Source organism: Lycorma delicatula, chromosome 6, assembly GCF_047948215.1.
Source record: "Lycorma delicatula isolate Av1 chromosome 6, ASM4794821v1, whole genome shotgun sequence".
In the NCBI taxonomy this organism is placed as follows: domain Eukaryota; kingdom Metazoa; phylum Arthropoda; class Insecta; order Hemiptera; family Fulgoridae; genus Lycorma; species Lycorma delicatula.
In genome coordinates this window covers 90,548,281-90,573,498 of record NC_134460.1, presented here as the reverse complement: position 1 = coordinate 90,573,498, position 25,218 = coordinate 90,548,281, and the positions used below count along the sequence as shown (strand labels likewise).

The 25,218-nt window shown below is 30.2% G+C and overlaps 1 protein-coding gene across 1 annotated transcript in view; it reads right to left on the bottom strand.

Moving 5' to 3' along the window:
- Positions 1 to 25,218, bottom strand: part of Fife (regulating synaptic membrane exocytosis protein fife) — a 588,373-nt gene that overhangs the window by 6,829 nt on the left and 556,326 nt on the right. Inside the window, exons 20-23 of the mRNA XM_075369629.1 lie at positions 21,511 to 21,684; positions 19,012 to 19,209; positions 17,890 to 18,054; positions 3,564 to 3,672 (exon numbers count right to left, since the gene is read on the bottom strand). Coding sequence (XP_075225744.1) covers positions 3,564 to 3,672; positions 17,890 to 18,054; positions 19,012 to 19,209; positions 21,511 to 21,684 — 646 coding nt within the window. The remainder of the gene's footprint in view (positions 1 to 3,563; positions 3,673 to 17,889; positions 18,055 to 19,011; positions 19,210 to 21,510; positions 21,685 to 25,218) is intronic.

Genomic DNA, 25,218 nt, shown 5'->3' with positions numbered 1-25,218 from the left:
GTAACAATTATATCCAAAAAAATCACTGTTTGGGGTGGATTATGGGCTGGTGGTATCATTGGGCCATTTTTTTTTTGAAATTAGCAAGATGCTGTTAAGAAATATATGCAAGAACACTATCAAGCTATGATTTGTGATTTTTTAATTGCAAATGTGGAAATTTTGATTTGAATGAGATGTGGTTTCAACAGGTGCCACATGGCATACAGCTGCTGAAACAATTCAATTATTGTGTCAAAAGTTTGGTGATTCGATAATTTCACAAAATGGTAATGTCAACTGACTAACAAGATTGTGTGATCCGACTTCTTTAGACGTTTTTTTCTGCAGTTATGCAGGCAGTGTCACAAGTCTATAACAATAAACCACTAATGACTGATGACTTGAAAGCAAATATTCAACGTGCTAGTGAAATTCAAGCTGATTTATGTGAAATTTGTGCAAAGGTTTGTTGATAGAACTGGATATGTCAAGCAAAGGCATGGAAACCCATGAATGATGTTTTTCAAAAATAATGTAATGTGATGATAAGTATTATAAATACTTTTTGTTATATTGCAATTTTACTTTTTATGCTGGAAATGAAAGACCCTTTACTTCCTTACATTACTAAATTAACTAAGTTCCTTGATACAAATTAGCTCTAGTACAAGTTTTTCAAAAGCTTCTTTTATCTTTGCTTCATCTTAAAATTACTTCATTTTGAATCTTATCTACTCATCTACCATAATTTTCAATATTTTGATCTGATATGACTGCAGCTGGCTTAGCTTTTGAAATTTTCCTAATTAAAAGTTTTCTGTTTGGAGGCCTGTTGTCTGAGAGTATTTTTAAAGAAATTGTGGCCTGTGTAGATTGTATCTAGGAACAGGGGGGTTGGTATGGCGACCAGAATTGTCACAGGCGGGTGACTTCCCCTACAGGGGTTGTGATGTGTAGATTGTATATCATTTGTTAGATATCAGTAAATTTCTTTTCAGAACAAAGACTTTTTTACCTGTGCTAACTTGCTTTTAATATTTTCTTAGATCATCAATTCTATTCTTTATATTTTACTACCTAAAAATTAAATTCTTTGATTTTTGTTGTATACAACATTTTCCTAACTTAATATTTTTAATACACCAATATTTTCCTTTTTGCTCTTTTATTATGTTTTTTTTTTTTACATTTTTTACTTTCAAATTAACTTTCCTGTTTGCAAAGTTTTATCATTAAGTATCTTCACAGACTAAATTTTAGTTTCTTCAACAACAACCACATCATCAGTGAACTTTAAGTTCTTCATTTTTTTTTTTTATTGGTTTATTATTCTGCAGACAAATTTCTTCACATAATCTTTTATTCTTCTTCTTGATACAAAAAACAGGGAGATCCTTGATTCACTTCCTTCATATGCATGTTATCTTGGTCTTCTACTTTAATCACAGACACCTGAATTTTATACAAATTATAATTAATTCTTCTTTTATAATTAATAAATTAATAATATAATATAATTAATAAATTCTTTTTTATAATTAATCCCCTTATTTTCTACATTTCAAGCCTTCTTTAACATTTTAAACAAAGTCTTATAAGGCAAACTAAACCTTAAAAAAGCTTTAATCACCCCTCATTATTTTCTCTCAACTTTTCAAATTATTTCCCTTCCTTTCCTTCCCTAACTAAAGTATTCCAGTCTCTAGTTATTACTAAGTTGTAATCATCTCTTACATGTTTGATTTTAGTATAGCGTAGCCGTGCTAGCAAGGTGCTTTCCTTTCTACTTACAGCTATACATCTACTCCTCTCTGCAAGACCCTGCTATAACTGCTCAGCTATCTTTTCATGTACTTCTCTAATTCTGTATCTTCTGCTGAAGATGTAAGCATATACTTTATGGTGCTGTAATATTGGGTTAGTATTTGAATTTTTCATGACTAAAATAATTCTCTCTGGTGGCCTGTTTTCTGAAGATTTTGTTACAATAATGTACTAATTTTATGTCACTTGTTCGATCCCTCAGGTGGATTACACAACTGAAAACAAAATACACATGGTATATGTGAAAATTATAAAGATGAACTTGGATAATGAATCATATACTAAGACGTCTACATTTAATTTGTATGATGATATCAAGTGTTGATATCATATTAATATTAAAATATGTATAATGTATATGAAAAGAAAAAAAATATAAGATAAAAATAAACGAATAGCATTAAAATTAACAACAAAATAAAACTAACAGAAATACGAATCCAAAATATCTTAATCAGTAAATTTTATAATTAACATTCTAAATATTCTGTTGTGTTGTTTAATAGCATACTTGCCCTATCTTTCTTATTCATTCATTATTCATCTTGTATCTATGATTCTGACATCAGCTTTCACATTACTAATACAATTCTTGACCAAAACTATTCAATTTATTTTTGAATCACTTTAAATCATTAAATCATCTTTTCACTTTATTACACTAATTCTGTGTACAACCAAATATATTATACTCTTCTTATGATGTGTAGCACTTTACTTTTCATTGCATTTAAAAAAAAAACTTCCATGTCCATGAAATTCAAATTTATGTTTTTAATTTAAAATAGCATAATGCAGTTTTTCATTAAATGGGTTTAATTTATTTAATGTTAAAGATACATTTAAAATAAGATAAAAAATCTTTTCCCAGTATTTATCTTTTGAACTTTTATCACAAAAAACTTAAAAAGCATATAAAATAGGGTAAACTAAATAATTACCGAAAATAGCACAAACATGTTAGAAATATGTAATATAACAAAAACTCATATTTTACACAAATATAACTATGTTAAGTTTAATTATAAGAGACAATAGCTGCTAACTGAAAACAGTATAATTTGAAAATAATGAGATGCACTAAACTACTGCTGTCATCTACAGAATAAATTATACATCACTGAATAAAAAATATAATTTAGATTAAAGAATAGACAAGGGATGATCATTGTAACAAATTAAAATATTTTGAGAAATAACAAACATTCAATTTCAGCACATCAAGCTCACTGAAATGCATGTGGTATTCAGACTTTCAGTTTGGAAATAACTTTTCTTCTACAGTACTATTTAATGAACAACTCTCACAGAAAGTAACTCTGATTAGTGTTGTTTACATCCCAGATGATTTATGGATAACAGGCATAAGAAAGACTACTAAATCAGATAGTACAAAGTAATTAATTGATGTACCACTTTTTTGCTTAAATTTAAAAATACTATGAAAATTCTGTTTTTGCTTAGTTGGAAGAAAGCAGTATTTATGGTAAATATTTTAAATAAAAATATATTTCAAGTAATGAGTTATAGGATGTAATTCAAGGTTTTATTTTTAAGTATTGACATAAAATATTTCTTTTCCTTATTTCTGCTAATTTTCTAGTTAGGCTTTGAAAAAAGTATTTTGCAGGTATTTTTGCAGCTATATGTACTTTTTTTTTTTTTTTTTTTTTTTTAATTAACAAGCAATGGCTAATGTTACATTCTTTTGGTGATTAAATGGAAAAAGGATATTCTTATGGGAATAAGTTAATTACCTCCATTTTTCTTCCTCATCAGAAGGACTGCTGCAGGTGAAACTGGCCTCTATTTTTTCCACAACTGCCACAGATCCTTTTCTCCCTCTCCCTTTTGTATCCTTTCCCCCTAATAAAAAAAACCGGATTTAATCACTATATACAATTGAAAGCGAAAGTGTTTAATTTTAAGAGAAATTTATTAATAAATAGTGAATGTAATTTAAAAAAAAAAATAAATGAACTATAAATTGCATTTTCAGCTGCACTTGTGAGAGGACAATTATTATAACTGAATTATGAAACCAAAAATAGATTAGACATATCTTTAGTAAAATTTTGTATAAAATCATAATAAAAAAGTAGCTTACATATTTAAAAATAAATTATTATAAATAATAAGTGATCTCTTTATAATATTGCTAAAATGTGATAATCTGTATTGGAATAATTCATCACTAAACTGCTGGTTGGGTTATTCATATCTAACCCTCTTTTTCATTTTTGATGCTTGTAGATGGTTGCACTTAAAGGCATCAAAAATGAAAAAAAGCTCTTTATTAATGTTAATAGTGGGGTTTAGCTGATATAATTTTTTTGATGGATAGTTCATTCCAATATTACATTAATCCATGTTGGTTATAACTACACCTGTTTTTTTTTTTAGAGTTGTGCAAAATTAACAATGAAATAAATTCTTTCAAAGAAAATAGCAAAAGAAATTTTATGTCTCTTAAATTATGACTAAATTTTTTATCTCTTCCTTGATGAAAAAAGGATCATTATTAAGGTAATGTAATACTAAAACTATGTAAAAAACCCTCAATAAATAGGATAAATAATAATCATTAACAATTGCATAATTTTACACATTTTAAAATAATTAAAAAAAAAAATAGGACATAAGATTTTGCATTAATAAGAGTTGGTTATTGAGCAATAAAATTGAAATTAAAAATCACTTTCATAAAAATTCTGCATGCAATTAAGGTACACAATACAAATTACAATTGTATTTCTATTCATGTCCGTCATGCTTTTGTCATGTCGCAAAATAATTGTTTAACTATAAGTAAAATAATAATAATTGTACAAATACATTATGATAGAAGTTGAATGAACAATATTCATAATGATATCTTTTTTTGGTGCTCTCTTCAGAAACCAATGAAAAAGCCATATGTAAGCCTGTGAGGAGAAATATTAGCATCTAAGCCTTTCTTTTGGAGGATCTCTCAGATTGATTCTTGGTTAGGCTTGGCTTTTTTCATACACAATAGAAATCAATTTTATATTTCCACATACAAGCTTTAAGTTTAAGCGGTGAATTAATTTTAAGAAAAATATAACATCAATTTAATTAGCTAATTAGAATATTTCAGAAATCAGTTATGTTTTTGTTTATGAAAGTTGTCATAAAAATGATTATTCTTTAACGATAACTGAATGAACTTATGTTTTTTTTAAATGTTAACAATTTACTTTTAAATTAAATGAAAATTGTCTTTTCAGAATGTTTTTAACTAATTATGGAGCTACTTCAATGAAATTACCAGTGATCACTATTTCTTATATCACTACACTATTTCTTCCAACACATACACTCGGTGGTGGTGCAACACCTTATTAGGTGCAACCATAACCCAAGGTGGAAACTGTCATGCTGACGGGTGAATGTCTCTTAAGTAGTGAGTCTCAAACAATGTCCTATGGCACATGGGCGAACCCAGTTGTATTTAGCTCTAGCACCAATACATGTGCGCTCTGCTGGGGTGGTCAAATATATTGCCGGTTCTCATGGGACCAAAATGTCAAGTCCACAAATAAATTATATGATCGCTGGCCATCTGCAAAAACCACCAACATATATGTCTTGTGAAAAGGCCTCGGTTGGCTTTGTATGATTTGCTTTGCTTGACACATGATGATAACTGTCCTGAGGTAAACAATTTGAATGGCAGCAAAACACCTTTACAATACCTGACTGTCAGGTTTGTTGTTTTATACAATAATCAGGAAGGTGTCACCCTTCATAAGGTTTCACCTTTCCTGATCAATAAGGTAGTGACAGGTACAAACAGTTCCCCCCAAGAACATAAGAAAACTGAGAGATGGATCAATTCTAATAGAGACTTTCAAGGATGAGCAAAGTTGATTGCTCTTACGCCTCACCAATATGGGCGGTATGAGTATAAGTACAGTATGTCATGGAACCTTGAATACTAGCTGAGGAGTAATTTTTTGCTGGGATCTTCTTGAGATGGACGTTAAAGAAATTATTTTGTCCCCAAGGTGTTGCAGAGGTGAGGAGAATAATGAAACGTCAGGGTGGGACGGGTGAACCTACTCCATCTCTTATTTTGTCCTTCAACCTTCCCACACCACCAAAGAAAATTAAAGTAGGATACCTATTGGTTAGAGTACAACCATTCATCCCTAACCCATGACGGTGTTTCCATTGTCAGAAGTATGGCCATGCCACAACTTCTTGTTCGAACACTGCAGTCTGTGCTAGATGTGCAAAAGAAGGCAACCAGGACACTAACTGTCAAGAGGAAGAAAAATGTGCAAACTGTGGGGGAACACATTCAGCTAGATCTCAAGATTGCCCAACTTTCAAAGAAAAAAAAGCAATCCTAAAAATCTGTACTGAGCAAAAGGTTTCTTTCCCAGCTGCCCAAAGAGAATATAAAAACACACTTAGCTCTCGAAACCTGGTGAAACCAGATGTTTGTTTTGCTACCGCAACGTCAAGTAAAGCTCTTGTAAATGCAGACAACAAATAATGCAAATCTGCAGTGAGCTGAAGAAGCTTATTAAAGTGTTATCTGATCAGGTCGCTTCACTTACGACCTCTATTTCTGAGTTGACAAAAATGAACTAGAAGTCGTTAGTCGTAGTTAGTGACTCCAATCATGGGATCCCTCTGAAGGTCTCAGTCCCCAAAGTTTTACCCTGCGAGCAGGAATAATCGCAGCTTGTGGTAAGCCATCTGCTAAGCTCCCTGTTAAAGAAGCTCCCACAACCATCCCCTCTGGTATGTCATCTATGACATCACATTCATCAAAAACCCCTCCTCCATCACCTTGTATATGGGAGGATATGGTTGAGGAACTGCCAAACTCAGGGCATTGGAGTTTCTTACCATCAAAACTACAAAGAGAAAAACCGGATCACATACAACTAATTTTTATATATCTTTCCGAAATTCTGTATCTGTAACTACCTCTATATCCTTCAAATTGCACACCTGCAATTTATATCTCTCGCCGAACTCGGAGTTCAATACTCAAGAAATATCAAATCTCTTCGTGCAAATCCCATCGCCGTCATTAATAATAGGAGACTTCAATACCCACCATATTTCCTGGGGCTCAACTTTCTGCTTCTCTCAAGGAAATATGATAAACAGGTGAGACAAGACCTTTGTATACGGAATGATGGGTTACACAAATTCACATCCTTATCATCTGACAAGGATTTTCTTAATCGACAAGGACGATCCTCCACTGACCATTAAGTGTCATTGGAAATGGCTATTCAACATGCTTTCCTACTACGCCAGCACATCGTCGCTATCTTCTTTGATATCAGCATGGCATTTGACACGGCCTAGCAGCATGGTATTCTACGCACCCTCAAAGAATGGGAGTCCAGGGGAAAATGCTTGTTTTTATGAAAGGTTTCTTAAATGACTGAACTTTCCGTGTTTGTGTTAGAGATTCTCTCTCGGGTAGCGTCGCCTTGAAGAATGGAGTACCTCAAGGAAGTGTGTTAAGTGCCACTTTATTTTCTATAGCCATCAACAGTATTACTAAATGTGTGCAGACACCTGTTTCATGTTCTTTGTTTGCTGATGATTTTTTCTATATATGTTGCGTTTTGTTCAACAGCCACGGCAGAGTGACTTCTACAGAACACTGCATCTCGCCTTGAAGTTTGGTCCAAGGTTACTGGCTTCATATTTTCACCAGAGAAGACCAAATGTGTAGTCTTTTCTCGCCTGTGGGACCCCTTTATTCCAGAAGTCTTTCTCAGTGGAAAGCTAATTGCTACCTCTCCTTCTGTCAGATTTTTAGGTTTATTTTTTGATAGCCACCTTACGTGGGTCAAACAGATCAAAGAACTAAAAATGAGGTGTTCCAAACTTTTAGATATGCTGTGGGTCCTTAGCAATATCAACTGGGGTGTTGGTTGGTCGTGTATGTTAGTTTTTACTATTCCTTGGTTTGTTCCTGTTTGGATTATGGTTGTGTCGCCTACTCTTCAGCATGTAATACTGTGCTCAAAATGCTAGATGCTGTACATCATACTATCCTTCGGCTTTCTACAGGTGCCTTTTGATCAAGCCTTGTCATAAGCATCCTTGTTGACCATGGTGAGCTGTCACTTTGGGATAGACGGAACCAGGTATTCGCATCTTATTCTATTCTACCCACCTTAAGGAACAACCAAATCATCTGGCTTTTGACGCAGTTCTTGGAAATACCTACTTTTGAAGGTATGAGGACTGTCCACATTCTGCTGCGCCTGTAGGAATTAATACCTGATGTTTACTGCACCTTATGAATGTTGCCACACCATCTATTTTTCGTATTTACCCATGTTCATATCCTCTGTGGACAATCAACCTTATAAATGTTATGTTTGACCTCACGAAATACAATAAAGAATCAGCATCACCTATTTTCTTTTAGCAACTGTTTCACCATATTCTCTCCAAGATAAACCTAAATGCAGTGATATACACAGATGGGTCGAAACAGAACAATACCGTTGGCTGCGTGTTTATTGTTAATGACCAAACCTATATGTTTGGTCTACCTGGTATTACAAGTATCTTTACTGCTCAACTAAACGCTATAAATAAGGCTCTGAATATCATTAACCCTAAGTACCATCATATTCTTATTTGTAACGACTCGTGTAGTGCTCTCTGAGCCTTAACAAATTTTTATTCCAGGCATCCTATCATCACTGAAATCTACCATGCAATTGCCGAGTTGTACCATTGCAACACACACGTGAGTTTCTGCTGCTAAAGACGCATTTAGTCAACCACCCTTCACTTCCTGTGTTACTGCATCTGACTTTATTCTGTGTGAAACTCACTCTTCGTGCAAAGTGGCAAGATGACTGGATGGCTACACTAGATAACAAATTCCGGCACATTAAAGGTTCTGTATTGCCATGGGACTCCTCATACAGGAAAATTCATCATGAGGAAGTGGTCTTCTGTTGATTGCAGATAGGACATACGAGAGCTACTCATGAGTATCTGATGTCAGCAGTAAACACACTAGTATGCATGCGATGAAACTGCTGCTTGACTGTGCTCCACATTCTTGTGAAATGCATACATTATGTGGCCTTGCGTAATAAATTTAAATTGCCCAGGAATTTTCATCAAATCCTGGGCAATAATAAAGAAGTAGACCAGGTGTTTTTATTTCTTCAGGGTACTAATCTTCTATAAACTTTTCAATACTGTTTTTCAATTTTTTTATAGTAGTTTTATGTTTTTGTGCTTTAACATTTACTTTAAGTTTTTGTTTTGTCTTTATTTTTAATATTTTAGTTTGTTTTGATGGTGTTTTTAAATTTCTACTTTAAATTTTCATTTTGTTTTAATTTTATTCATTTTTATTCTATTGTTTTTGTATTTATATTTCATGTTTTGTTTTCTGGACATTTTTATTGAATTTTTAATCGTGAATTTTAAAAATTTAGTATTTTATAACACATACATCGTGTTCAGGCAATGATAACGCCAAAGCGTTTTTCGCCCAGAAAAAACCAAATAAAAAAAAAATTCATTCAAAACAAACTGAACTACTGTAAGACTTGTGCAAGGTGGGTTCCCAGACAGTTTACTGTTCATCATAAAGCTGAGAGATTTTGCATTTGCATTGAACTCAAATATCATTTTAATAACAAAGGTGAGGTGATGCATATTTGAACAGGATTTTAACCTGTGATGAAACTTGGATTCATCATTTTGAGCCGGAGTCAAAATGTCAAAGCATTTAGTGAAAACACCCTGAATCGCCTATCCATAAGAAATTCAAAATGCAACCATTGGCTGATAAGGTCATGTTAACCATCTTTTAGAGTGCCTATTGTCCAATTTCTGTGATTATATGGAGGAGCAACACACAATCAACAGCCTATACTACTCAGCCATGATTGAGAACAAAGTCAAGCCCGTGTTGAAGAGGAAATGTCTGGGATGGCAGAGGAAAGGCATACTTCTTCAAGGCAACGCTTGACCTCATACATAGCACAACTAATGCTGGAAACTTTTGGCAAAGTAGGTTGGGAGCTCTTACCTCATCTTCCTTACAACCTTGACCTTACCCCTGCGGATTTTTATTTGTTTAGTCCGATGAAAGAAGCTTTGCATGGCATCAAGTTCAACAACAACAAATAGGTAAAGAAAAATGTACAAAATTGGCTTCGAGATCAACATAAAGAATCTTTTGCTGAGGGGATAAGAAGATTTGTAAAAAGATGGAACAAGTACAGAGAAGTTGGTGAGGATTATGTGGAAAAGTAGATCAAAAAATTGTACTTATTTAATAAACCATTTTTGCTGTACAGCTATTTGTTTATTTAATTATTGAATGACCCTTGGACAACTATGTTATATCATAGATTAAGAAGAGGCTAGAAGTTTTTCCTAGGTTAGAAATTAGTCCCACATTTTTCCCATGTTGGAAATTATGAAATATCTGATGCTAACACAATAGGCACGCATTGTAGTGAATTATTTTGTGTTATTCATGCATCATTGAATGTTAGTGTGCTTTTTTTGTATTATAGCATATTGCACTGCAACAAATTATTAAGTAAAAGAATTTTGAAATAAGATTTTAAGTTGCAAACTTGCATTTGCAGTAGTCTATTTGTTGTGTGTGTTTGAACGAGAGCAGGTCGAAAAGTAACCTCTGTTTGGCTATAAATAAATAAAATCTGCATAGATAAAAATATTTTATTATATGCAACTTAAAACTAGAATTTTTAATTATTTTACAACATAGTTGCCATTTAAATTCAAACTCTTGTCATGGTGTTTCACTAATTTACAAATATCTTCTTCAAAAAATTTAGCTGCCTGAGTAGCTAGCCAACCTATTTTGAAGTTGGCTAGCTATCTTCACAGCATTTTGAAGTTTGTCATCATCATCATCAAAGTACTGTAAAACAAGCAGCTACTTCAGCAGTCTACTGTGAAACTTTGAAGAAACTTAGGCGAGTCATTCAGAATAAACATCACAGTATGTTCTCATCTGGTAGTGTTTTTTTTGCATGAAAACGCTCGTCCTCACAGTGCTCAGAGAACTCAAGAACTTCTGAATCAATTCCAGTGGGACATTTTTGATCATTCCCTTTAGAGATCAGAGTTGGCGCTAAGTGATTTTCATCTCTTCACTCACATGAAGAAATAGCTTGCATTGCATCACTTCAATGATGATGGCAAACATCAAAAATAGTGCAAAAATGAATAATCCACATAGTATTTTACTATGTGAATTACTACCAACTTTAGTAACAACCAAACAAATATAATATTAACAGGACTGGACATTTTTGTATCTTCGGTATGGCCCTGTAATAAAATGATATTTATTAGGGAATATCTCAGGATATTATGCAAATTTTGTTAGTACAACCATCTACTATCCTGACAATGAACTTGTGCTGAGGGATATAGTCCTGAAGGCAATAGTTGTTGTTCTTATTAATCTGAAAAATGTCATTCATATACAAAATATTCTTTTAGATTAAATTACTCATTTACAAATTTATATAGTAGTAACTAATTTTTAAAATCTTATTAAGATTAAACTGTAAATAAACATGAAATTGCATTTATTCAATTAACTGTCTATTGTATGTTAACAGCTGCTTCATGGGTGTTACTACACATATTCAATGTCTTAAAATACTGCTATGAGTTACAGGTGTATTAGGATAGGAAATGGGTGTAATTACAACATTGGGTTGTAATTACAACATACAACTGATTAAAACATTAAATTCAAGATGCATGAAACAGCTGTTTATTGTATGTCTTTCTAAAGGTAGTGAGTTACAGGCAATTAATTTTTTTTACCATTTTATTGCTTCAAGAAATACTAAAATAAATTTCATGAAAATGTAGTAATCACAACATTGTCTAAAAATAAACACTAATTGAAGAATGTCATTAAAGTAAATATGCACTAAAATAAGAAATGAGTATGTGTTAGATTACACATAAATATTAATGCAAATTGTATGAACTTGGTATAGTATTAATTAATGCACATGCAGGCAACATACAATAAAACTAATATAAAGGAAGGTTCTTTAACAAAAAAGTGATTCATAAAAAATAAAATATTTACAAAAAAGATTTCCAAAATTACATATATAAAAAATAAAAAAAGCTATGCAAGCACAATAACAACTGATTTTTAATGTATTTTTTGTGTATTTGTGTCTATGTTCGTGAGTATGTGTGTAGTTTATGTTTACACAAGTGCACATATGCATTCAAATGTGTTTAAAACATGCCTATTTTGTCAAACTATATTATTCAACAACATAAAAAAATATTTAAAGATTAATAAACAAATTAAATACTTAATATATTTAATATTAAATATCTTGAATATTTAAATAGGTGTTGCAAAAATAGCAACTCTATTTTTTTCCCTATGAAAATGGATGTGCAGTAAAATTTTTATTTAAAATTTATTGACTGTAGTTTTCTACAAAAAAAAAAAATAATAATAATACATTTTCTTGAAATAAAAAGCAGGGACAATGTCTCCACTGTCATCATTTTCTATAATTTATTTACAACTTTGGCTGAAATTATGTTTTGCTATCTTTATACAGTTAAGTAGCAATGGATGAAATATAAAAGAAGGTACATTAAGATTTTTACAATTAAATTTTTCAGGGTTTAAATAGTCTCATTTTATTTAATAGGCAAGTATTTTTTCCTGTTTGTTTTTTCTATTTGTGTCATGTCGGTCTACTGGTGCAGTGTTCAGTGTTGCTAGCTGCTCTACTGTGACACTTAATGGTGGATTTCTGATGAAATTAGTGATTATCTCAAGAATAATCTAGCTTTACTACATAAAAAATTATAATTTAAAAATAAAATTCATCATATGCACTAAACCAAGAATTGTCAGAAAAAATACTTCTTGCAATTTAAACTAGTGGGGGTTACTAGTATACTAATTTTCTTACATCTTAAAAAACCTTTTCTCATAGTTATTGTAAATGCTACAAAAATTTCACGGGTTGCCATACTGACTGACTTAACAAAGATAAGAAACTTGTAAAATAATACTAAAAAAAATCTATTAATTAAATTCAGTAACTGTAAGAATTTATTAAAATAATGTAACAAAAAAACTACTTCATCTATATTAACAGCCAGTAATCTGAGGAATATAGTTATTTAAACTCATTTTCACATTGTAATTATGACTAATAATAAACAAGACTACATATAATACTGAATACTATAAATGTGATGAATTTGCTTTATTTTTGTAATTTATAAAATACAGAAGTTATTAAAATTATTTAATAAATTAAATAAATAACATTAACATTAACATTTAATTACTTGTTATTGCCAATGGGATTTGTCTTATAATTATTTAAATAAAGTGATATAAAATGTTATATAATCTATATGACACTGTAGTTTAACAACTTAATGTGCAATTACATTGTTTGTAAGCTGATAAACAATGTCGAATTACATTTTTAATGTGCGTTACATTGTTTGTAAACTGACATATAAGCATGAAGTAAAAAAGTAACATGTTGTTGTGTTAAATCTTACCTGTTGTGTTACGGTTTGTCAGCTGAAGGACAGAGAGAGAAGAGAGAGAGAAATTAGGGTGAAAGAAGAGTTAAGATGTGTTAAGAAAGTTACAGGTAATACGGAAGGTATATAATTACAGGTAATATTTGTAAGGTCTCTTTATTATAACCTAACCTTAAAAAATAAGGCTAGGTTTTTGTGACATGATACTGTATAACCTTTTGCTTTTGTTTTTATAAGAAAACGCTATAAACCAATTTTGATACTATTCATATCTCAACACCTTATAAATAAAATAATGTATAATAAAAATCTATACAGTTGAAGTTTCTATAGCAAATACTTGATGTACATGTATACACTTATAAATAGAATGTAATAAGACTGAAACCCCAAATTAAATTTTTAATTTTATTAAATTGTAATGAAAAAAAAAAAAAAAAGAATGATATAAATAATTTAGAATTCAGCAATAATTTAATATATAATTATTCGACATTACAAGTAGAAATACTGCATCAAGTCACATAACAAATCATATGGTAAACTTAAGTAATCATAAGATATAAAAAGGTATAAGTTAAAAAAAAAACAAAAAAAACAATATGCTGTTATAAGTTATCAAACCATTCAAAAGGAGATAAAACTTTGATTCAACTTTTAAATAAAATTAGCACAAATTGGATTTATTTATGAGGTTGGGAAATGTTATTTCATTAATATTTATTGTGCTTCATACAAATTTTCATTCATAAAGTTCATGCTATATGAATTTCATGCATTCCATTATAATGCAATAATGAAAATTGTAGTACTGTAAGGTGAAGGATATGTTTGAAAAAATTATATTACATTAACAAAACAATCACAATTTTATACAAAGTAATAAATAAAGAAAAACTAAATTTGGATTGTTTATTAATGCAAATTTAATAAGCTTATCACTATTTTTTGTTGTTCTTAGAACAATACATTACAAATAATGATAAAAATTATGCCACCAACAATTAAAAATATTTTTGCAGATTCAAAGTTGTTTCAAATTTACAGCTTTTAGATAGCTCATAAAATTATTGATGTTTTTAAGTCTAAAATGCTCATTATAATAGACTTGTATTTAATATGTAAAAAGACATATGACAGAAAATTTGATACTTCAGAAGTATACCAATGCTTATCAAATAAGATTCATGGTGATCACAGAACAAAAAACGTTATAAAATATGTTTTCAATTTGATTACACTCATAATGATGTATAAATAACTAATTCCTTTTAATAATACATTAAAAGTTAAGATGCTTGTTATTATATGGTCCTTTTTGATCTAAAATAACAGTAAAGTTCAAAGCATGATATCCTGAAATTAATTTTTAGTTACTTTTCTGTAGTCATTTGATTCACTGTAATTGTTTGCAATTTTTTTTTTTTTTTTTTAATACAAGCAACTCAACTACACTGCAAATTCATTGCATCTTTATCCATATTGTACAGTCCAATAATTTAAGAATACAAATAAATTATAATACTTACATCAAGTGAAGGAAATGATGCCCATTTATTTCATTATATTTATCAACTTATTTAACCTGTTCTATAAAAAATTTCTTAGATTTCCTAGTTAAATTCCTGAATGGTATAGATAAAGTTCATCTTCTACTTCTACAGAGAATGTGCTTAGCTTCAGTAGACAGGGTATATTTTTTTTTAAGTAGTTTCACAGAAATATAGATCTGGACGTATAGAAGTCAAGGGATCTCAGTGACTTGAAAATCTTGCATAAAACGTTTCTTTAATAAAAAAATTGATGCAGAATTTCCACATTAGATCAGAATTATGAGAAATAATGTCCTGAAAAAATTTCATCCTTTTACAACAAGGTTGTAAATTGTTGGGCAATTGCTGAGTAATTTCTTGGTAGGTTTCAGTGTTCAGAGTAATAAAAAAAAACACAATGATCTATAGCATAAAACAAAATGGTATAAAATGATAACACTTTGAACTCCACAACATATTTTTTTTTGTGGATATAGAGAAGATTGAATAAAATTACGAGGGTTTTCAATATTGAAGGTCTAATAGTTCTAACTATTGACATTAAAGATGAAACTTCAGACTTTTTGGTTAAAGTTTTATATCTACTATGCAATTGTTGCCTAAAGTAAGTTCTGTTACCTTTGACCATAGTCACCCCTTTTAGGATAAATAACATGAATTAGTTCATGGAAACTCTGCTTTTGTTATGAAAAAATTTCAGTTTTCTCCTCATAGTAGTATAGGCAGAACAGAAATATTTTATCAGAATATTTTTGAAATAAAATCAGAATATTTAAATGGTGGGTTTTATTTCTTAATAGAATTAAAAGTAATCACTGAATTCTATTTGAGAAGGATACCTAACACAGTTGACACAACTGATAATCAACATTGTCTTAGATATTAAAAAAAGATTAGCCAATTTCAGTAGACAGTAAATATTAACATTTGACAATGTATAAATTGTTGATAAATAATAATTAGTAATAATATTAATTATAATTAGTGATAATATAAAAACTGGATTATCTCATAAAAACTGAGGAATTTAATAAGTGATTATTAAAAAAATTGTGATTTATTAAAAAACATATTAAAAATGTATGCATATAATCTTCATCAATTTGTATATGTCCTTACTGTAACAGTTTTTATTTATTCGTAATTCTTTAGAATAAAAAGAATAATGTCATAGAAAATATGTTAAAGTATATTTAATATTAATGCTATTTATTATACTTCCAATTTATATTATTATACTATGACTATGATAAGAGATCTAAAATAATTATAACAAAATATTCTTCTTCATTAAAACTAGGAATGAAAACAATAATACAGAGCGTTTCATAATGTTTTTAGGAGTTACAAAAATTCAGTACAAAAAAAGTATTTCACTTACGTAAATGAAAGTTGTACGAGGTGATGCAGGGACTCAAACAGTTTTTGTTAAAATCTATAAATTCAATATGTGCTCCTCTGGTGACAAGGCACACATCAACACGAGAAAGTCTAGCTCTTGCCAAACTCGTTCTACCATATCATTTTCGATAGAGTTGATTGCATTGATTATGCAATCCTTTAGCTCAGCGATATCGTGCGGCATTGATGGGATAAACACTGTATCTTTCACGTAACCTGAGAGAAAGAGATCACATGGCGTGGGGTCTGGTGATCTTGGTGGCCACAGCATAATGTGTTGGTCTTCTTCATATGCACGCCCTATCCAGCGCAGAGGTAATGTTGTGTTAAGGTACTGTCGAAACTCGTTATGAAAATGGGCAGGACAACCATCTTGCTGGAAAATGAAGTCGTTGAGTAGTTGAGCCATAAGCCATAATTGTAATATATCCAGGTATATCATGCCGGTTACTGTCGTTTCCATAAAAAAGAACGGCCCATACACTGTCTCTCGAGAGATCGCACAAAAAACGAATGTGTTCCACATAAGCGTGTGGGTTTTCAGTTCCCCAAACTCGCACGTTATGACGGTTTACTTTGCCGCTAATATGGAAAGTAGCTTCATCGCTGAAAATTATCTTGTTTAGAAAACCTTCATCTAACAACATCTTTTCCTGTAACTGTAAACAAAAATCGAGCCTACATGTTGTTTTATCTCCATTAGAAAGATGCTGGATTAATTGAAGATGGTACGGTTTGCACAATAAACATTTACGGAGAACTCTCCACACTGTTTTCGGAATTCCTAATTCTCTGCCTGCAGCCGCAGTCGATTTTGACGAGCTTGAATGAAACTTGCACGCACACGTTCGACATTGACTTCTGAGGTTGATGGACGACCGACCAGTTGATTTTCGCTTGCACAAGCAACCAGTTTCACTGAATTGTTTATACCATGCACGAATTGAATTGTCACTTGGTGGCTCCTTATGAAATTTCAACCGAAACGCACGTTGCACAGAAATTACTGACTTTGACAAGTGAAATTCTAACACACAAAATGACTTCTCGCTTCCTGTGGCAGCCATTTTCTCTACTGTCGACGCCTAGCGAGCAAATGGTTTACTAACTGCCTAGTATATGTGGAAAAAACTATTTGAAGTACTCTTTCGTACAGTATTTGTTTTATTCTTATGATTGAAATAGTTTTTTGTTAATGAATTTTCGAAACTTCGAAGAACATTATGAAATGCTCTGTTTAACAGTACTAAAAAGTAACTTGGTGTAGTTCATACTTTGTTAATGATATTAAATTTATTTAATTTTTGTGTTTAATTTAAATAATTACGTTAATTAGTAAATATATTTTACATTAATATTAAATGTAAAATGCAATGCAAGAATAATGGAAAAGTGTCTAAAAAATAATGAAACAAAAAAGGTAAAAATATATAGAAATTTAAAAGTAAGTTTAGAAAAGTAAAAAAGGAACAAATTAGCACAAATATACTGATGAAAATTTTGGGATTGTGATGATTCAGTATAATGTTTTAAATATTACTGAAATGTTACTTACGTCGTGAGCCTTGTTTATCTCTAAATGTGTGACTACGTCCAAGCAATCCCATTTCTCCTTTTGCTACTGCTTTAAGACTACGATATATTTCATCTGGATCACGCATTCGTTGACATACAGAACTACGCCTGCGTTCTTTATTGTATGTAGGTGGTGGTACATCAGCTTCTAAAAAAAGAAAGATAAAAAGATTTAGCTCAGTCTAACTTAAATTCGACAGTTATTTTATCACAGAAATATAAAAATTTGCAGAAATAAGGTGTTAACAGAAGAAATCACAATTACAGTATTTCTAAATAAATTTTATTTAGTTGGACTTTTCTTCTTTTCCAGTTTTCAACTCATTGAAAAATAATAACTCATTTTATATGTTTATAGAAAAATCTTGATAGATTGATACAAACACACCTAGCAACTACCAAACATGTGAAAATTGATTAAGTTGTTTTGTGTTTAATAATTGTTTATAGTAATGCTCATGATTATGCAGGTACAGAGTATTGATAAGGGAACTAAAAGAAGGTAATCCAGAACCAATTGGAAGAAAATAACTGGTTTAAATTCAATATAAACCCAAATTTTCTTAGCTACCTTAGAAAGGTAACTAAGAGAGTGCACCCTAAATAGGTTTGAGACCTAGAATCAAGTAAAGAATTAGTTGGAAAATGAGGTAAAGAAATATGATGTAAATTAAATTTATACTAAATAAAGCGTGGAAAATATAAAAATGATTAATTCAGTCTTGAGTAAAAGAAAGTAAAACCCTATGCTTTTCACTACATGTTTGAAAATTCTATCATCAAGCTAATCTAAAAGAGATCTATAAATTATTATATAACAAATGATAAATAGACCAGACTGCTGATCTCTCTGATTTTTTCTCATAAAATTCAGCAGGACTGTATTTACTCACTTTTCTCTATTCTCTTATAATATAATTTTGGAATTTGGTTAAAAAAGATCACTTAAAACAATACAACAAGAAAAAATATGTAATGAAAGGTAGTTCTCTTTTTTACATTTAATTTACTTGTCTACTTAATTTCAAACTTTTAATCTGTTTACACTGAAAAAAAAAACAGAATTCCTCTAAAATGTTATGTTTTTTAAACCAATACAAACCTTTCTCAGCATTTTGAGGAGACTGGAAAGAACTTCTTCTTGATCCAGGAAGTGATCGAGAAAAGTCCTTATTAAGTTGGTAGGTTTCTACTTCTAGTTGTTCAGATTGGCTGGAACCTCTTCGTGAACCTGCTGTATAGGCATGATCAGGATGTAAGAAACCACAGGTATCCAGTTCGAGGTCACTTTCTTTCTCTTCTATAAAAAAAGAATAGTTTTATAAATAAACACAAAATAAACCAAATTGAACATTAGTGTATTTAACAAGGATGTATTGGAGCAGTTATTTTACTAAGGCATAATTAAATCTTTTCAATTCATTTTTGGTGGATACTTCTTTTCAGTGGTTCCTTATGAATGTTGCTCACTTAAAATGATGTTAAAATTTTTGTTCTTTTTTTTAACTAAATTCATATGTGCATATTAAAAAAAATATTTTGAAAATACATCAAAATAAACTTCTCAATTAAAAAAAAAAAATGTAAGTCTATTTATAAAAAGACAGTAAATAAAGAATACTAGGATGTTACAAAGTACATATTTAAAGAAGAACAAAATAAAATTTAAACTTAGGAGGAAAAAAACAAACTTTTAATTATGAAATACTGTATCTTTTTATTCTGTGGTGCTGTATCTTTGTAAAAGAAGTACTCTTTGGATAAATATCTATAACTACACGAAACTTTACATAATACAATTGCTTTTTGCCATAGAGGTCACCATTTCTATTTATTGATGACCATTACACGTAAACTACTGGCATCAGTCATGTTGTATTGGTTGTAATACAGAAAAGATTAACTCTTGGAAATCATGCACGGTAGGGAGCATTCAAATATTCATTATACAGAATCTGGCAGAAATAACTCCCTGATTTCCCATTGCTGCTGGTAGAACGCTAATAGTACAAGGCGTGGTGTCAGCAGGCCATTTTTTAGAAAATGTCTTGCCATTTCAATTACAATCACGGCGTGAATTGGTAAGCATCACACTTTCGTTATTGAAATGTATTTTAAAAGTGGTGATTCTATTATCAACACACAGCAATTATTTAGTTCACACTTTTGACTAAGTTGACATGCCGCAATACCTGATTAGAAGACAATTCAGTTATGGGTGTTCAATTTTAGAGCTACCAGTTCAGCTTTGAAGAAGAAACTACCACGTAGGCTGTATTTGATCGACCGAAAATATTGAAGCAGTGAGACAAGCAGTTACACAATCTCCACGTCACTCAGTTTTAACATGCTGCTATGTTACATATTTCTGATCTGACTAAGGAAAATTTTACATGCTGACTTACAGTTTATCAGATTAGCCTTATTTCTTCTTGCCAGGCTATTCTGGAAAATGTTCTGTTGAACTCGATTGTGTTATCAAGTGACGAAGTCCATTTTCATTTATTGAGTTGTGTTAACAAATAAAACTTTTGATACTGGGCAGAAAATAATCCCTTGCAACTTTATGTGTTCCCTCTGAACAATGAGCATTTTACAGTGGTACATGGTTCAATTTCGAATTATAAGGGCATACATTTTTGAGGAAGAAAGGTGATTGGTTACAGTAATTTCTGAATGTTATGTAAAAATGTTACATGACTTCTTGCTACCAAGATTTAATGAACTCAGAAATCAAGTTGAAAATTTATGATTTCAACAAGATGGGACCACTCACACAGCAAGATGATCAATGAATTTATACAGAATTTCCCGGACATCTGATTTCATGAGCAGACATCCCATGGCCTTCATGTTTACCCAATTTTGCAGCATGTGATTTTTTTCTCTGGGGACATCTAAAGGCTGAAATCTTTAAACAGAAGCCAAGAATCCTAGATTGTTTAAAAGTTCCTATCCATCAACACACTGCTTCAATACAATGGGAATGACAAGAAAAGTAATGTGGAATTTCAGGCAGAGGTTAAAGACCTGAATAGACAGTGAAGGTGAATGACATCATTTTTAAAAATTAATAAAAGGTATGTGAAAATAAATGGAAAATACAGATATTTTATAATATATTTAATTTTTTTATAATTTTGTTGTAAGGTCTATTTTATTTACAGTTGAAATCAGGGAGTTATTTCTGCTGGACTCTGTATTTGTATTATAATATCCTTAAGAAAACTCTGGAAGAAAATTTAATTCCATTATAACAGGAATGGAAAATACAAAATAAATGCATTAAATAATAAAATATAACAAAATTTGTTTTATCTAAAATTGTGAAGAATTATGCTTTTAAATTTGTAATACATTATACTACAATGCAGAAGAAAGACTTTATTAATCTGTTGTCAAGAAAGGGTTTAAGATTTAAAATAAATGATAAATTTATAAAATGTAATTTATATAATAAATTAAAAATCTTAATTTTTGATTAAATTGGTTTTTTAAAACCAATTTTGGTTTTAATTAAAGAATCAAAACCAAAATTGTGCAAACTCCAATTAAACAAAACTTTTACATCAAAATTTGGATAATTATAAAAATGTTATACCTGAGAATGAGCGGTTTCCTTTAAGAAGCAGACGCTGGGTTAATTCATTTGCAAGAGATGTACGAGGAGAAGTTCGAGTGCTTCCACCACTTCTTAATTGATGAGGATCTTCTAAGCGATACCAAACTGGCCTATCGTCTAAAAGTGCTTTTTGCAGATCAACTGAACATTCTCCTGTTACAAATGAATTTATGATCAAAGATGATCAATTTAAAAAAAAAAAAAAATGTAAAAGGTCAAGATTAACAATAAATCAACTACATCATTTTGAATGAATACGATTCTTACAAATAAAGTAAAATGTTAATATCTTTGCAAAACTTAAGTAGGTTAGTTTTCAGTTTCATGGTTTGTTTTTCTTTATTTTTAAAGTGTAAAAGAATCCGTTAAAAGCAATCAACAATCCATACTTCAAATTGCTTATTATAACTTTTTAAAAAAGATTAACAGCTCTCATATTTTACCCAAAGTTCCTAATTTTTTTACATTTACAATATAATTTCTTAATTTAATTGAATAATAAACAATAAGGAATAAATTAATTTTATTGAATTAATATTAACAATAATAATTAGTCATTAGTAAGCTGCAAATAACTTTTGCTTATAAAAGAGTTTTTAATCTATTTATCCAGTAGCTGCAGGTTGATACCCAACAACAGTTGTTCTACTTCTACCTCTTTTTTATGATAAGAAATGAATCACAGTTTGACATATGAGTAGTGAAAATACAGTATGTACAATAGTAGCATTCCTGTTGGTCAAACTACCTTAGTAGAACTTTTACTACTTGTCAGAGATTTCTATCATTTCTGTTAAACTCATAAAAAAAATTAACATCCTTATTTTACAATTTAGAATTCAAAGTAACTCAAAGAAGTGCCCTTAGTTCCTCTGCTTTTCTTAATATGTATTTTCTGATCTGATATGATTATCAGATCATTCTTTGTTATATCTTCATATATGATTTATCTACCATTTGCAAAAAAAATATTTATCTGAATTAGAAAATTTTGCATTATACAGTTCAAGAAATAATTAATTCTCTTCCCATGAATTCCAATAATTTCTTTGTATCCAGTTTCCTTAAAAATTTAACCACATAAATATAATCAATAATTCTATTGCTTATTCTACAATTATTAATATAGATAGGATAAAAAATAATTAAAAGTAGAAATTAACATAGATAAATTTGCAATAATTCATTTTGTATTTTATGAAGTGGTTTTGACAAGGTTCTGAACAGATTTTGGGAAATTTTATTCTTTATCTTCTTTTACCTGATTATTTCTATTTTTTATCCTTCCAGTCAAATGCTGGAATTTTTATTTCTGAAATAATGTACTTATTTACTCCTGGTATAATGTACAGAGTATTTATAAAAATTATTTCAAGAATTCATGAGATGGTCCTCCACATCGAAATAAAGAAAAAAAACCTAATATCAACCGTCTAGAAATAGTTTACTGGCTATCTGTCATTTTGTTTTTTAACATAAAATTTATATCTCAAAAATGGTTAATTGTATCATGCTGAAATTTCATACTGCTAGGGAACCTGGAGGCTTATTTGTATAAAAAAATGAACCTGATCTTTCAATCCATTTCAAAATGGTGGTGTTATAAACTTTTTAATTCTTTATATCTTTGCAATTATAATAATTTAATAATATTAAAAAACAATTTGCATTAAAACAAATGTAATAATTAACGAGTCATTGAGTAAATGTAAATAAAAAGTACTTTATCTTCTGCATTACTTTCGTCATTTATGTTTGTCTTTTGCTGCTGATTAAGTGCTGTACAATCTAATCTGTACAAGCTAATTAATTAATTTTTTTATCATCTTATTCACCATGGCAGGTAATGTGAATCATATTTATACTAACTTAGAAAAGGCTGATTTGATGTGAACTTAATGTGTAGTCTTGCCCATTGCAACACCCTTGAGGAGAGATGGCTGTATCAGGAACACTTTCCCTATCAAATTTTACCTTCTCACACAATGTTTTCATCCAATCATAGATGTTTCAGAGACACAGGAAGCTTAAAACCTGAAAAACATGGTAAACCAGGATGACCACATTCAATATGTACACCACAATTCAAGGAGGGTGTGTTACTTGAAATATCTAACCATTCCGAAAAAAAGTACTAGAGAGCTAGTCTTGAAGTTCAATGTTAGTAATGTACAGTTTGGAAGGTTTTACATGAGCAGCAACTCCATGCCTATCACTGTCAGTGAGTACAAGCTATTTTACCTCAAAATTATACTCAATGTGTTCAGTTATGCCAAAGGGTTATACAAAAATTTTCTAATCAGAATTTTTTGAATGAGTTTCTTTACTGATCAAGCCAAATTTACAAGATCGGCCATTCTTAACATCCACATATGCACATGTGGTCAACTGAAAATCCTCATGCCATTTCAGAGAACCATCACCAGTATCAGTTTTTTGTAAACGTATGGGCTGGTATTCTGTGTGACCACTTATTTGTCTGTTTTTTATCTGAAATGTTCAATGGAGAAAGATATTTACATTTCTTGATGGCTGATCTTCCACCTTTGCTCAAAAGATTTGCTACTAAACATACACAACAAAATATGGTTCATGCTGGATGGGACTCTGGCTCATAACAGATAAAAAGCTTGAGATCACCACCTAAATGAAGCATATCCAAACAGATAGACTGGTCAAGGAGACCCAGTAGCATGGCTTGCAAGGTCTCCTGATTTCAAACTTCTTGACTTTTTCTTATGGAACCATTCAAAGACACTTATATACGACATCCCCTTGGATACCATAGAATTGTGTACAAAAATTCTAAATGGGATTGAAAGGATTCATCAGACACCAGGAATCTAAGAACAAATCTGGAAGCCAATCAAAAAACACCTGGGTGCATGTAATTTAAATGAGGGTCGCCATTATGAACAGCTATTGTAGTTTCTTTTATTAGTGTTTCTGATATAATAATTTATTGTTCTTAAATGAATTTAAAAAATAGTTTTTACAATAACCAGTGTCTGTTCATTAAACGATAAACATGTAATGCAAATTATTTTTCAATGTTAATATTATTTATTAACTTATAATATTTTTCATGATTTCAATAATATTTAATTTTATTGTAATATTTTCAATATTATTAAATTATTATAATTTATTACATGATAACATTGATAAAATTATTTCAGTTGAGATCATTCGAGTTATTTAATTTTATTCAAGAAGTGAAAACTGATTTTTTAATGTAGAGTTACTCACGTCAAGAATTTTTGCCATAACTCTGTTATTTATGAACGCATTTGAATACGTTATGAACATATTCAAATATGTTCAATATGTATTCAATAACCTATTTGAATAAAATGCCATTTTCTTTGTCATAAAAAGCTTAACATTTTTTGTAATAACATAACATTTAAATATGGTTGCAAAGATATTAACAATTAAAAAGTTTACATGGCCATAATTTTCAAAGGATTGAGATATCAGGTTCATTATTTTATACAAGTAAACCTTTTATTACCCTGACAGTATACAAAGTTTCAGCTCTATATAATTTAGCATTCCTGAGAAATGAATTTTTTGTTAAAAATTCAAAATGGCAGATAGCCTGCAAACTGTTTAAACTGTTTCTGGACATATGTTGATATAAATTCTTAAAATGGTTTTTATAAACACTTTGTATAATGTATAATG